A 15453-nucleotide genomic window follows, 5' to 3' on the forward strand; every position below is an offset into this window, starting at 1 on the left:
ATGGGTCACAAAACAGATGTTAATGATTGACAAAAAGGAGTGATTGCATTTGGGCACCAAAGACGACAGTGTGAAGGAAGTAGCTCAAGTGTGTGTATCGAAGCATATGGTCATACGGGCTGACCAGCAGCGGCAAAAATGCCAGTCTACAGGAAATTTGCATCAGAACTGTGGCCGAAAGACGAAACTGACGGACAGGGACTGCCGGCGTGTTTCACGACTTGGGAATAAAAATCGCTTCACTTCCAGGCAAGAAATGCTTCTAGAAGTCAAACCAGTTTCTTCACAACCAATTTCTGAAAGAACTCTCTGCAGGGAACTGCATACCATGAACACAAAGTTATATACTATACACAAAGTTAAATTCTTCTGCTCACAAAGTTGCCAGGTTACTGGCAATGTGTTATCTGGTCAGATGAGTCCCGTTTCTGTCTGTATGTGAATGATGCTCGATGTCGTGTTCAACGTAGACCTCAGGAAGCCTTCAATGAGGACTGTGTGCAGGTGTGGTTCAAGCTGGAGGAGCTCTGTAATGTTTTGGGGGTGTTTTATTATGCAGAAATGGGTTCTTTGGTTGAGGTGACAGTAAATTTGAACCACAGTGCCGACATTGAGCTGCTGGACAATCAGGTTTTTCCTTTTGCTCATCTTACCGAGGAACCTAACATTCCTATCCCTGTATTCCAAGATGACAATTCTCGTGCTGCATTGATTGGCATGATGAACATTCAGGATCATTCACACATCCGGACTGGCCCGCAAAATCCCCAGATTTGAATCCTCTTGAAAATCTGTGGGACGACCTGGAACAACGAGTAAGAAGGCAGGGAAGGCTTCACGAAATCTGGCCGAACTGCGCAATTCTTTGATGAAAGAGTAGCTGAACGCTGATGTCGCCTATATACAGAACCCTGTCCAGCCCAGGCCAAATCGAATCGCAGCTGTTATTCGTGCTCGTGGAGATATTACACACTACTAGGTACATTTCATATATATATATATATCTCTCACCTGTAGCTGTGTTGGAGGCCAGGAGGTGTGTACGAGGTGGCGTATTTGTGAGCTGTGGCGTCCGAGACTGCGATGCACACTGCAACACTGATCACAGATCAGCACTGCTCTGTTCACCGATGCCCAGCGCGGATCTGTTAAAACAAACAAAGAAACAAACATCATAAGCAAAAAGCACTGACCACAGATCTGCACTGCTCACTGACCCTCAGAGGGGAACTTACAAACAAACAATTAAAAAGTAAATGATAAGGATGAATTTTTTTAGACTTGCTATTCGAAAAGCATATGCATATCCCAACAGAAAATATTTAATATGCTCTGAATAAAACATATAAACATGAAGGTTGCAAGCAGCTGGTCTCAGAGGTGATCCGCATAAATGTATGTGAATAATTGTATTTTTTTGTTTGAAATATTTCCGTATACAGCTCAGCTTAGATGTGCCTAATTCGTTTAACATAAGACACAGCTCGTGTGTTTCAGTTCTATTATTGATGTGCTCTGACCAACTTCACCCCACAACTTGGAAGGGCCTAAACTATGCAATCACACAAATAGCCACTCACATGACAGCAGAGGAAGGGATGACGTGGGGCAGATTTTTGCGGTAGGCCCTACATTTACAATCATCAGTGGCCCAAAAGACAAATCTGGCCCGTGAGCCAGTTTTCTCCCCACAACCGTTTTTCAGTTCTGTTAAAACTACGTGGTCAAGCACTGAGCAGCTCTAGCATCATCTGGAAACGTGCATTCTGACCAATTCTGACATTCACATATCTGTAAGAGTTTCAAGGAAAGAAAAAAATACAGCGACAAAAATTCCTACTTTGGCCAAAACTAACAGAAGGCTGTAGGCTTACTGTTTCAGATGATTACACTGGTGTCAGAAGGCGAAAGAATCAGTAGCAAAGAAATTCAGCAGCACACAGAAGCTAACTTAGCAACCATGCTTTTTATTAACAGCAAGTGTTACGGCAAAAATATCATAACCATGATACTTCAAGACATTTTCACGCCACATGCATCATGATATTTATTCAGTGTTTTACAAACTGCACTGCACTAAATCCAAACAGGCCTAATTATGCTCATTTGGAATAAAACATGTAGTTAGTCAGTGTTATTTAAGTACTGATGATATTCACGACACGCTCGGAAAAGCATATTGTGACATAATTTATCATGAGTGTAGCAGTAATGCCAACCAATCAGCACTCAGCAGCGGTAATGCCAACCAATCAGCACTCAGTAGCAGTAATGCAATCAGCACTCAGCAGTTGTAATGCCAACCAATCAGCACTCAGTAGCAGTAATGCAATCAGCACTTAGCAGTTGTAATGCCAACCAATCAGCACTCAGCAGTGGTAATGCCAACCAATCAGCACTCAGTAGCAGTAATGCAATCAGCACTCAGCAGTTGTAATGCCAACCAATCAGCACCCAGCAGTGGTAATGCCAACCAATCAGCACTCAGTAGCAGTAACGCTAACCAATTAGCACTCAGTAGCAGTAATGCAATCAGCACTCAGCAGTTGTAATGCCAACCAATCAGCACTCAGCAGTGGTAATGCCAACCAATCAGGACTCAGTAGCAGTAACGCCAACCAATCAGCACTCAGTAGCAGTAACGCTAACCAATCAGCACTCAGTAGCAGTAACGCTAACCAGTCAGCACTCAGTAGCAGTAACACTAACCAATCAGCACTCAGTAGCAGTAACGCTAACCAATTAGCACTCAGTAGCAGTAATGTTACCAATCAGCACTCACTAGCAGTAATGCCAACCAATCAGTGCTCAGTAGCAGTAATGATAGCATCCTACTGCCCAAAATCTGTTTGCTGTATAAAAATAAAACTATACGGGTAGATTTTCATTGCCTTTTTAGTGAAATACATCTTTCTACTTTCTAAAATTAAAGGAACATCTTGAACAAGTGGTTAGAAACTGTTTTAACTTTTCGTTTTTAGCTGTTTATTCACTCCCATTCGCAGCACCCTCTGGCATTTTGCAGCCCTGTTTTTGACATAATGGGAGAAATAAGAAGTGGCCAGACTCCACTTAAACCAGCTGTGGGAAAAAGGCTGCAGAGCTGAGCCAGCGAAGGAGAAATCTTTGGACAGTGAGAATAAACAGGAAACACTTAAAGCGTCTCCCACCAAAGTCTACTCTCCTGCGGTCATCATTTTGCCACAGGTGGACAGTTAGATGAAAGATGAATTCTACAGTTTTGACCATTTTCGAGTGTTGAGAATTATTCTCGACTAACAACTGACACTGGATGATGATTGACGTTTGCAGTCTAACTATTTACGTCTAGATCTCTTATACTTTAGCTAGACAGTGAATGCAGTTGAGCGAACATTAGCATTAAGCTAACGTAAAGTCAACACTGATTAACCCCAGCAAACACAGACACGTAGTTATCAATCACTTTTGATGTTTGGACAGCACTGACCGCTGAGAGCTGGGCGATAGGGCAAAATGTAATATCACAATACTTTAGGAAGTATTTTTATGATACATGATCTGATAAGTCAGAACAAAGTAGATCCATATTTTAAAAATACCCTCAAAAATTATGAAGCCAATAATTCGGATTCAACGTTTTACACACTGTGCTGCACTAGATCCAAATAAACAGGACCAATTATGCTCTTTTTAATCAAACATGTAGTTGAGAAGTGTTTATATCCACAATGAGCTCAGAAAAGCATATTCTGACATACTGTGATGCACATTATCACGATATTGATGTATATCGTCATATTTCCCGGCTCTACATACACATTAAGCTAACAGCACGTCCACAATATGGCTGCGGGGACGCTTCTTCTGAGCTTTGCGAATACTATCCACAGCTAATTTAGCTGATGTTGCTAATCTAGATGATGTTTAAGTAAGTTACAGATCATATTCCTTTAAAACTTATTATAACAAACAGCTGGTTAGCTATTATGCTAGCTAGTTAGCATGTCTGCCACACAAACTACACAGTAGTTTTGCTTCTTTCCTTTAAACACTACATTTACAGCACGTAGCGCCTCAGTTCTCTCCTTCAGACCTTACATTTTTCTGTACTGAAGGCTGAGAGACTCAAGTCGGACTCGTACCAACATGTCTGCTAACTGCTTTGTGTGGCTTAAAGGGGAATTCCACCAATTTTTCCAAATGTCCATATAATTCATTTGATAAGATGTTAGCAAAGCTCTTCAGAGTGGTTTGGTGTGAAATGCTCTGTTGTAGAGAAACTTAGAGTCAGTATTGTTCACAGTGGTGGTGATAGGAACCAGACGTCCACCTCTAAAATCTCCCTCACAGAAACTTATTATATAAAAACGCTAATGAATATGTTGCCTGGTGCCTGAGACACTGTTTTAGGATAGTTTTGAGATAAAATTTTGGCCTGAAACGTATATTTTGAAGCACATTCATGGTGAGGTGAGCATGTAGGGCATTGTGAGGCAAACAAATCGATAAGAAACTTTTTTTTTTTTAGATTTTCCATTATTTTACCATCATCAACTTTCCATATAAACTCAGAAGACTCGTGTAGGTTCACTGGTGGTTTTGGATAGTAAATAAAATGTCTATATTTGTGTTGTAGTCATGGTGACCCCTGGTTCCTATCACCACCACTGTAAGACATCAAACCACTCTGAATGACTCTGTTGACACCTTAACAATTTAATTTTACAGAAATGTAAAAAACGTTGGTGGAATTCCCCTTTATGCTTTAGATTTTTGCGTTGATCTGCTGTTGCTTGCTGTGCAGTCCTTAGCTTCGCAGCTAACAAGTTAGCCGAGAAATGAAGGGATTCACCAATATAAGAATTGTGGGCCGATGCCTGTTTCCAGTATTTATACATAAACATCTATAAAATGTGTATATCTGGACTAAATCCACTGGATTAGCTTTACAGAGCAAAATAAATACAGCATCAAATATCAGTTTGAAATATCAGCCGAATCTAAACTCCTGTCCAAAGCCAATGTAAGTAATTCTCTGTCGATATCGATATGATTCTGATATAATTGTGCACCTCTAAAGTAAAGTAACTTCAGCCAGCATGTCTAACAGATGGAGTCGTTTTCTACATGAAGCCCAATTTGACTACAGCAAAGCAAACATTAAGCATTTTAACCCCTTAAAATTCCAGGCTTATTACATACTAACACAGTAGCTACAGGGACATTGATGCAAACTGCCTAAGCTACACTCTTAAAAAATGATGGTTCTTCAAGGGTTCTTTAGCAAAGCAAAGAAAATGGTTCTATATAGAACTATCAACACTCAAAGAACCATTTGCGTGATTAAATGTGTCTCATGGTGAAATGGCTCTTCAGACTGATGGAGAATGTGCTGTATGTGGTTCCATAAAGGCACCAAAAAGGGTTCTTCTTTTGTGACAAGCTTGATATTCTAATAATAGCAGAACCCTTTGTGGTGCTGTATAGAGCCCTTATCAAAAACCATCTACAGCACATTCTCCATCAGTCTGAAGAGCCATTTCACCATGCAGAGACCCATTTAATCACGCAAATGGTTCACTGAGTGTTCATAGTTCATAGTAGCACCATTTTCTTTGCTAAAGAACCCTTGAAGATCGAACTGTTTTAAGTGTGAATTCTTAGGTTATAGGAGTGTGTAATAAAACCCTAGGCCTGCCGGTGGGCCCTGGCCATTTAAGGGGTTAAAGTACTTTTACAGCTTTGTCTTTTATTTACCGAGGCTTGAAAGGGAAACTGCATCATTGCATTTACTTAGGAGCAAGAATTAAAATTCATGTTTAATTCCACTAAACAGCCAATTAGGTAAAGAAACACTAACAGGTGAGTCTGGATATATTAGGATAACTTCGCTGAATGCACCAGAAACAGAGTGAGCGCCGTATCAGGCAGTGATCAATACCCATTAGGCTTATTGAGGCTATTGACCCTCAGAGAACGTAAACGCGAGCACTTCTGAGGGATCTGTGCACTTCAGCAGCCTCGGCTAAAGCAGTCCAGCAATGATCAAATAGCATTTCGTTGCTGTCGGAAGAAAAACCTCGTATCTCCATTTTTGTCGTTTTTCAGTTTTTGGCGTAATTTGAAAATGCATGTTGATCTTTACATTGTGTGTCAATTTAATGAAGAATGGACCAAAAGAAACGGCCCAAAACGACTTGGAAAAAAATTCTGGTTCCACTGACTTACATTAACAGTAAAGTATGTTTTTTCCTTCTCCTGTAAAGTTACCATTTTGAAGATACGAGGTTTTCTTCCCACAACAGTGATAAGCAACATCAACCTACCTGCTACAGTCGTATCGTGACTGATCCACATTGTCTATTACTGTCTTTTGTGTTTATGTCTTGTATTTATTGGTATAATTTGTTCACTATTTGTTTCTGTTGGTTCTTCAATGGTTCTTTAGTAAAGAGAATGGTTCTATTTAGATCTATATAGAACCATTGACCATGCTTAAATGGTTCTTTGCATGGTGAAATCGTTCTTCAGATTGATGACGAACGTGTTATAAATGTAAATATAGCACCAACAAGGGTTCTGCTACTGTTACAGTGTCAAGCTTATAACAACAGCAGAACCCTTTTTGGTGCCATATAGAACCATTTTCAAAAGGGTTCCAAATAGAACCATATACAACACATTCTCCATCAGTCTGAAGCGTCATTTTACCATGCAAAGGAACCATTTAGCCATGCAAATGGTTCTATAAGAACCCTTGAAGAACCATCTTTTTTTAAAAGTGTACAATTAAGTAAAAACACAATCTAAATGCTTTTTTTTTTTAAATGTATATGGAACCATTTACCACTCACTCTCCATCAATCTGGAGCATCATTTCACCATGCAAAGGACCATTTAAGCATGTAAATGGTTCTGTATAGATTTTATGGTTCTAAATAGAACTGTTCCCTTTACTAAACAACCCTTGAAGAACCTTTTTTTTAAAAGTGTACAATTAAGTGAAAACACCAAATCCAAATGCTCTAGTATTCATTCAGAGCTGTGAATTTCCGAGATACCCGTGAACTTTAGTACGTAACGATTTGCATGCCGAGGCCTAAATTAAGCACAGCAAACATTTTCGCTTGTTACTTTCATTTAGAGTGAAAAGCAGAAGTGGCCCTCAGCACTTCCTTCTATGGCCTGAACTGAAAGAGCTGTTTCACAGCCTCCAACGCTCAACACGCGGCCGAGCAGCGCTGCTTCCTCTTCAGCAGATTACATCTGACCACATCACAGCACACATACACATACGCGCAGAGCGCAGCTGAACTTCACTGGCAGGTGGAGGGAAAGTGAATGGAGGGAAAAGCGCTGGGGACAACCTGCAGATAAAAACAGGAGGCCGGAGTCTCCGTAAAGGCGCAAGAGTAGCTAGAAAAGCTCATTTCCTGAAGAGAAAGAAGAGAGACTGCGCAGCTTACACACCTCCCCAGTACTGCGAGGGTGGCTAGATTGGTTGCTATGGTATTTTAGGCGGTTTCTAGGGTGTTGCTAAACAGTTGCTAAGGCAGCAGTTGCATGGGAATTAGTAAGTAGTTGCTAGTGTTTCAGGTGGTTGCAAGGTTGGGGCCAGGCAGGTGCTATGTTATCCCAGGTTGTTGCTAATGTGTTGCTAGGCGATTGCTATGGTAAGTGGTTGGAAAGGTTTAAGACACTTGGGGCTGTTGACATATGCAGTCTATATAGCAGTTTAGCTCCTCCCATTCAGCCTACAGCAGTTTAGCTCCACCCATTCAGCCTACGGCAGTTTAGCCTCACCCATTCGGCCTACGGCAGTTTAGCTCCACCCATTTGGCCTACGGCAGTTTAGCCCCACCCATTCGGCCTACAGCAGTTTAGCTCCACCCATTCGTCCTACGGCAGTTTAGCCCCACCCACTCGGCCTACGGCAGTTTAGCCTCACCCATTCGGCCTACGGCAGTTTAGCTCCACCCATTCGGCCTACGGCAGTTTAGCTCCACCCATTCGGCCTTCGGCAGTTTAGCCCCACCCATTCGGCCTACGGCAGTTTAACTCCACCCATTAGGCCTATGGCAGTTTAGCTCCACCCATTCAGCCTACAGGAGTTTACCTCCATCCCTTCAGCAGTTTAGCTCCACCCAAATGGGTTACAGCAGACAAAAATAAAATGCAAGAAAAAAATGGAGAACATGGGCCCTTCAATAGACCCTCTGAGACTGATATATGTAAATAATCTCTGTTCTGATTGGCTGCCCTGTATTGTGTCATTTAAACAGCAGTCAGAAACACTCCTTATAACTTAAGTGTGAGTGGGCGGGGCTACACTGCTGAGGGCTGAATAAGCAGATGCATATATATATATATATATATATATATATATATATATATATATATATATATATATATATGCTGGTTTTTATGACATCACAAAAAAGCATTGAATTGCAGCTTTGTTTTTATATATGGAACGAAGACTAAATGGTACATTTTGCAACTTATAATAATGTTTGCACACCAAATCAGCATTTTTTTAAAAAGTGAGTAAATTTGGTTTTTGGGCCTTTTAATTGACATGCAGTTTCGACCTTTAGTAAGGACGAATAAAGCAAAACGGCTCACTTAAAATATCCTGTATATTACATTGCTCAGGGACAAAAAAAGGCCACTGCGTCACTGAGAGAAAGTGAGGATGAATCATCTTGTCCCTTTTGAGTTACATGAGATGCCCAATATGGCAGGGAGAAAGCAGTGGAGACCTGCAGGGGTCCCGGAAGATGAATGACGGCGTGACAGCCGGCGCGGCAGAAAGAGCAACTGTTTGTCTGAGCTGGCTGCTGAATGAGAGGCGAAGTCACTTCCTTCGAAGCACAGGAAGCGTCCGAGGACAGCTGCAAGGAGCCGTGGCGCAAGAAACTCTCTCTATCTCTCTGTCTCACTCTCTCTGTTGCCATCTGTCTCCCTTTCGCCCCCGGGCTAAAATAAAACCCAGGCCTGAACGACTAAATATATTCACACCCTGACAACAACTGGCTGCTTTGACACGGCTACGCGGGGACGCCCCGAACGAGCCGGACCACTGACCCCAAGAGTTTACAGACTGACCCTGGTTGTCCATTAAATCGGGTCTCCCTTCTCGGGGGGGTGCAGACGTGAGAGGTTATTTTCAGTGGCTTTAGTAGCCATAGCTTTATTACAGCCGGCTCAGTCTGTAAAGTCTCACGGTCATGAACCTCTACAGACTGACTGACACAGCTTTTACCTTATTAAAGTGATAGTTTGTTGAAAATCCAAATGTACACAACTTTCCCTCCTTATCAAATTTAGCCAGCCAGCTAAGACACGTTTGTTGTCTGAAGTTTGCTTCTTTGGTTTTAGCCCTGAAGCTACGAGGCTAACATAGTTACGTAATGGACGCTTATAGTCACCAGTTAGCATGGTGCAAACTGTATCTCCAAATCAACATGTACTCGCCTTAAACTGTGCCGAGCTGTTACAGAAACACTCAGACCGAAAAGAAAAAAGTAGCCATCACTTCATCAGTTGTAAACACGCCTAGTCACATCTTACAGCGGTGCTGCAGTACAGTCCAGAGAGAGATTTTCCCATTTAAAGGCTAGAAACCCACCTTCTGATGATGTATCTTGAAGGTGGGAGTAACTGTTGAAAAACTACAACTGCTTTTGTGGATTTTCAGGGATTGTTTTGATTTTCTTCCATTTCTTTGTTAGCTGCTGAGCTGCAGATAGCTACCGTTAATGCCAGGAAGCTGAATATCTTATTTCAGCTGTATAAATGTATTAACTTCCTCTCTACGCTGGAGAGAATTCTCAGTCGACAGAAATGACAAATGAAGAAGACAAGAAGCTAAAAAATAAAGTTAGCATGGTCGCTACCTGGCTATCTATAACTCTTATTACAGTTTGGCTCCATTTCTCTGACTGAAAATTTGCATCTGGTGTCCATTTTGTGCTAAATAAACTTAGAATCGCTGTTTTCTTCACAGTTTTGTTCAACAACTTAGGTAATGCTAGCTAATGTTAGCTTAGGTGTATGTATTAGCCTGTAGATCAGTGGCTAGGCTAGCAGTCAGGACTGACTGACACCACAGGGATTTCCATAGTATTATAGTGAGAAAACACTGAAAAAACAATGGAAAACTACAGAAATACTATGAATTCTGTCAAACTGATGAATTCAGTGACATGAAATACCGCATAGCTCGATAAATGACATTAAACTATTGTTTTAACCCCTCTAAATTCTCAAATTGACTTGCTAATGTGGTTTCTGACACTGTATGACACACTGTTGCCTGACAGAAGCACATTAGCATTGCTAAAAACAGTAATAGCCATCATGAAACATATATTTTATTTACATTTTTTTCCATATTTATAAATAAAAGAGTCAGAATCCAGATGCAAGTTGTGTGTGGTGATTTAAGCATGTAGTTAGCCTGCTAGCTGGTGTACAGAAGCTTCCATTAAGTTAGCTACATTAGCCTTGTAGCTAAAGAAGCTAACTTCACACACCAAACATGTTTTGGCTGATCAACTACACTTAAGACGAGCAGAAAACTGTGAATTTGCTTGTTCACCAAACGGTCACATTAAATGAGGTCTCCCTCCTCAAGAGACGTTATTTTGAGTCGTCTTCATGGTCGCGTTCACAGGGGGGTAAAGCAACTTTGACATTAGGCGGTTTCTCCAGGGGGCCCCTTCAGCTCTAGCGTGACTTTTTGACCTCGAATAAAGCCTAACAACTCAAATACAGCCATTTCATCTACCGTCCAACGCCACCAGTGAACCTACACTTGTACAAGGAGAGCGTAATAGTGGTAATTCCACAAAAATATGTTATTTATATCTCAAAACTACTGCAAAACAGTGTCTCAGGCAGTGAATTCACAACCATTTCGCGTAATAACTTTCTGTGAAGGAGCTTTTAAAGGTGGACGTCTGGTTCCTATCACCACCACTGTGAACAATTCTGACTCTGTAAGTTTCTCTAGAACAGAGAGTTTCACACCAAACCACTCTGAATGACTCTGTTTACATCTTAACTATTTATTTAGACAGGAATTTTGGAAAATTGGTGGAGTTCCCCTTTAAGTGTAACCAGCTGGGAAGAGGATTCAGACTCTCACAGAAAACAGACACTGAAAACTCTCACTAGAAAGCCCACCGAGTGTCATGTTACAGCCGTCTGAATGACAGGAACATGTGCGTTTTTGTCTCTGCCCCTCGACAGTGATGATAATAACAGGACTTGACTGAGACACCACTAGAAATTCTGTTTATAACAGAGTTCATCGGGGCCAAACGCCATTTCTGTCCACGAGAGTCACTTCATCCAAACTTAAGCCGGCCTGTTTAAACAAGGCAACTTTACTGCTACACCATAGTGAAATCATGAAATCAGGCGCATTAATAGGGAGGTTGTGCCCCATTTTCTGTAGCATTTAAAGGAGAATTCCACCAATTTTTTTTAAAATTTCTACATAATTAAATGGTTTAAGATGTAAACAATGTCATTCAGAGTGGTTTGGTGTGAAATGCTCTGTTCTAGCGAAACTTACAGAGTCCGCATTTTTCACAGTGGTGGTGATAGGAACCAGACGTCCACCTCTAAAAGCTCCCTTATGGAAGGTTATAGCACAAAATGGTCAGAAATATTTTGCATGGTTCTTGGCGGAGGGGTACACGCAGGGTGTCATGAGGCAAAATAGTCCCTTATTGTTTTCAGATTTTCTATCTATTTTATATTCCATATAAAAACTATAAAAAAAAATGTAAGTTCACTGGTTTTGGATGGTAAATAAAATGGCTATATCTGTGTTGTAGTCATGGCGACCCCTGGTTCCTATCAGCACCACTGTAAAGAAACCTGAGCCTCTATATTGAGCCATTTACATCTCACGCACTGAATTATGCGGAAATTTTGAAAATTTGGTGGAATTCCCCTTTAAAGGAATAGGCCTGGAAGAACATATTTACAATATGCTGAATAATGGAGGGTTTTTTTTTTATTATTCTTTAAGACGTAGCAGCACCGTATCAGTAAATCTCATCTGAGTTTCCGTCAGTGTATTTTCACTACAATACCCAGCATGCATTGCTCAAATACAGCACATAACCATTGGGAATCCCACAGGAAGGTTAGCTGTCTGGCTTATATATATATATATATATATATATACATAAGACAAATATCAGAAGCTCCTCCCACCTTCAAGATGCGTCATCAGGAGGTGGGGTATAGTCTTTTACCGTGAAATTCTTGCTCTGGGGACGATTGCAGCACCGCTTTAGGAGGTGAGTGGGCATATTTTCAACAGATGTGGATATAAATCACATTTTTAATTTTGTGCGAAGTGCCTCTTTAAAAAAACCGCCACCTGTCAGTGGACAGTCCACTCCACAGTGGACACGACGCTCACCAACACAGTGTTAGTCACGTTTTTTGTCAGGAAAGTGAAGATAGTAGCTATAAAAAGCAGTTAAAATTCATTCAATCGCGTTTTATAAAGCTTCTTCGAATTTTCCCGTTCCACCTTAAATGGTGCAGCAGTTACATTCTGGCGCCCGAGGCGCCAGAATGTAACTGCTGCACCATTTAAGGTGGAACGGGAAAATTCGAATAACTTAGCAACATACCTGGTAAACCACAGTCCGCGCACACTTCACTGCTTCTCCCCCGTTTAGACATGATGTTCTCCTCCGGTTTTAATCACCATTCAACCCCGAACTGGACCTCTAAACCCTGAAACTAACATTCTGACCCACATTACAGGGCAGCTCGCATCGATGGAGGAGCGTACGGCGCTCGGAGCCGAAGCAAACCGCGATCCTGTGGAGTTAAAGAACAACTAAAACTAGCTAGAACTGACGCGGATCCACAGAACCCCCTCCAGCAGCGTCTGAACGCCCACAGACCAGCTCAGCAAAGCTGCCCGACTCGAGATGCACAGCTGCGGAAACTCTACTGAGGAATTTCAGCTCATCTACAGCAGCGAGAACCCGAGACTCTCTCTCTCTCTCCAAGTCTCTCTCTATGTCGCTCTCTCACTCTCTCTCTGCACAGAAGCCGTGCAGCGCTATCTGCAGTTCATAGTGCACATTACTGGTGAGCCCTGCAGCTCTCCGTGTCTTGGAGGGTTTATTTTGCGATGCAAAACTCTTAAAGGGGCACTTTGGAGTGAATGAGAAATGAAACCGTGTTGCTGTATCTGTTGTAAACATGACTATTTGCCTCCTAAAGTGGTGCTGCAATAGTATCTCGGGTGAGATTTCCCAGTTTAAAGGCAAGGACCCCCCTCCCCCACCACCCACCTTCTGATGATGTATCTTGAAGGTGGGAGGAGCTGAATGATGCAAAAGAAATACGTTGCTCCGGTTTGCAGAGGGGGCTTTAAAGGTGTGGTATGCAAAACTACGCCAGGCGCTCCGCAAGGGACACTTGTCGCTATTGTTGTATCCGAGGAGACAACAAGGTGAGTAGCGCGGCGATACACAGTGGAGGAGCTAGTGGCTCTCAAGCGAGCGGCAGCGGAGCGACTGGTGATGTAGGAAGAGGGGACATCGTAGCTATGAATAAGCCAGCAGGGAAACGGAAGATCAGCCGCTGCCGCAGGCCGAGGGTCAAGTGCAGCATAAACAGCAGACGGCTCACCACGCCCATCAGCACGGGCTTGTTGATATCCCTGTTATGGCCAGGCGTGCTCCTGCACTGTGGCACACCAGACGGCTGGGAGGGGACCAACATCCAGCTCAGGGTAGTCACCGACAGCTGGGTCCACCTGGGAGGGAGAAGCGGTTCCCGGTCGGGGCTCCTGGGCGCACGAGCAGCACCCTCACCAGTGTCGATGGCACAGTGGACAGCGGAGGAAGCGTAAGTTGGCTGAGAGGAGCCGTTGTGCCGTTGCCCCCAGTTGTGCCCCCAGTTGTGCCGTTGCCCCCAGTACCACCAGACCTGACACTGTGAGCTGTGAGGAGTTCTGCTGGCGTGCCAATAGATAGGATGCCCATGGAAGTGCAGTCCGCCGTCCCACCAAAGGTGGCACTTGTGCCAGCCAGGACTCCGCACACCCCAGGAACTTGGTTCGAACTGTGTAGGTCGCCAGGACGGCTGACCTTTGAAGGAGGGGCTATGTGGCTATGTGTGCTGAAGGGGCTTTAGAGGTGTGGTATGCAAAATTACGCCATGCACTACACCTCCCCCTCCGCCCCCTTGAAAGGACAGTGCTGTGCTGTTGTTGTTGTTTGTTGGTTGAAGGTGTCTGTACGTGTTTATTGTATGTCATTGTGTTAGGGGGTTTAGTTAGGTGGGCTGAGCATCCACCATACAAAGGAAGTATAGGGTTCATGGTGACCTCCCCCAACGCCCCATTAGATTAACTGTTGATTGTCTATATGTTGGTGTAATTAAAAAGGACACTTCTCATGGCAGAAATAATGGCCTCTGTCCCGCACCATCTTTTACATCAACACCATTATATTTACATTATTATATTATATTTACATTATTATAATATTATTTTATTATTATTATATATTCCTGACATATATTCAAACATTAAAAAGTGACACTATGTAATCTGCATGTGCATATACTTTAATATATGGGTCAATGCATGCATATATTGCACATATATTTAATTTAATATAAGCAAATTTATCATCTCTATTTATTAGCCTCTGCATTAGTGATTATGCTAACAGTTCACAGTGCATGCTGGGTATTGTAGTGAAAGATAAAAGATGGATGAAAACCCAAAAAGGTACAAAGTCGTGAATTTTGTCAAACCGATGAAATTGGGGGATGCAGTGCTGCACTAAAGAACACTGTACAACACGTCAATAACACACTACATTCTAGTTTTAAGCTGAAATGCCCCTTTGAGCTATTTTAATGCAGTGTAAGTGTTCTCACTCGCCCCCTATTAGAGACATAGTGCACTATTTAGAGTGAAAGCCATCGCCTTGAGATCTGCACATGCACAGTAGCCAGAAAGACCAGGGAAATACATGGCAAGGCAAACTATTTATGCATTTTCCTACTTTTTGACCCTTTTGTAGCTCGCTAATGTGTTGAAAAGTGAACTGTGTAGCTTTCCCTACATAGGGCGTAGGGAGCAAGTGCTCGAGTGACTCATTTGGAACACACACAAAACGCACAAAGTACGAAAGTACCAAAATTACAACACTACATGAAACGGTTTGCATTTTGTCCACACTGTGAATGTCAACTCGATTCCAGCACCGCAGCATTAAAGAATTTTAAATAATGTGAAATAGTCTACGACTGAAAATAGGTTAAAAACAACATGTGCACCCCCCACCCCTATGAAAATGGTCCAGTCCAGCCTGCATCGTGGAACGGACCATTACGCTGACGCTCGTTTTTACTTTCTGTATTAACGTTACCGATTATATAAAAAGAAAGTGCGGAAAATACTTTTCTTTA

General features: G+C 42.3%; 1 protein-coding gene across 1 annotated transcript in view; it reads right to left on the reverse strand.

Annotated features, from left to right (window-relative positions):
- Positions 1-13026, reverse strand: part of git2a (G protein-coupled receptor kinase interacting ArfGAP 2a) — a 41474-nt gene extending 28448 nt beyond the window's left edge. The window contains 2 exon segments of the mRNA XM_036599236.1: positions 1012-1145; positions 12645-13026. Coding sequence (XP_036455129.1) covers positions 1012-1145; positions 12645-12696 — 186 coding nt within the window. The 5' untranslated portion in view covers positions 12697-13026.
- Positions 13027-15453: the final 2427 nt, after the last annotated feature.

This window comes from Colossoma macropomum, unplaced genomic scaffold, assembly GCF_904425465.1.
Source record: "Colossoma macropomum unplaced genomic scaffold, Colossoma_macropomum, whole genome shotgun sequence".
Lineage (NCBI taxonomy): Eukaryota > Metazoa > Chordata > Actinopteri > Characiformes > Serrasalmidae > Colossoma > Colossoma macropomum.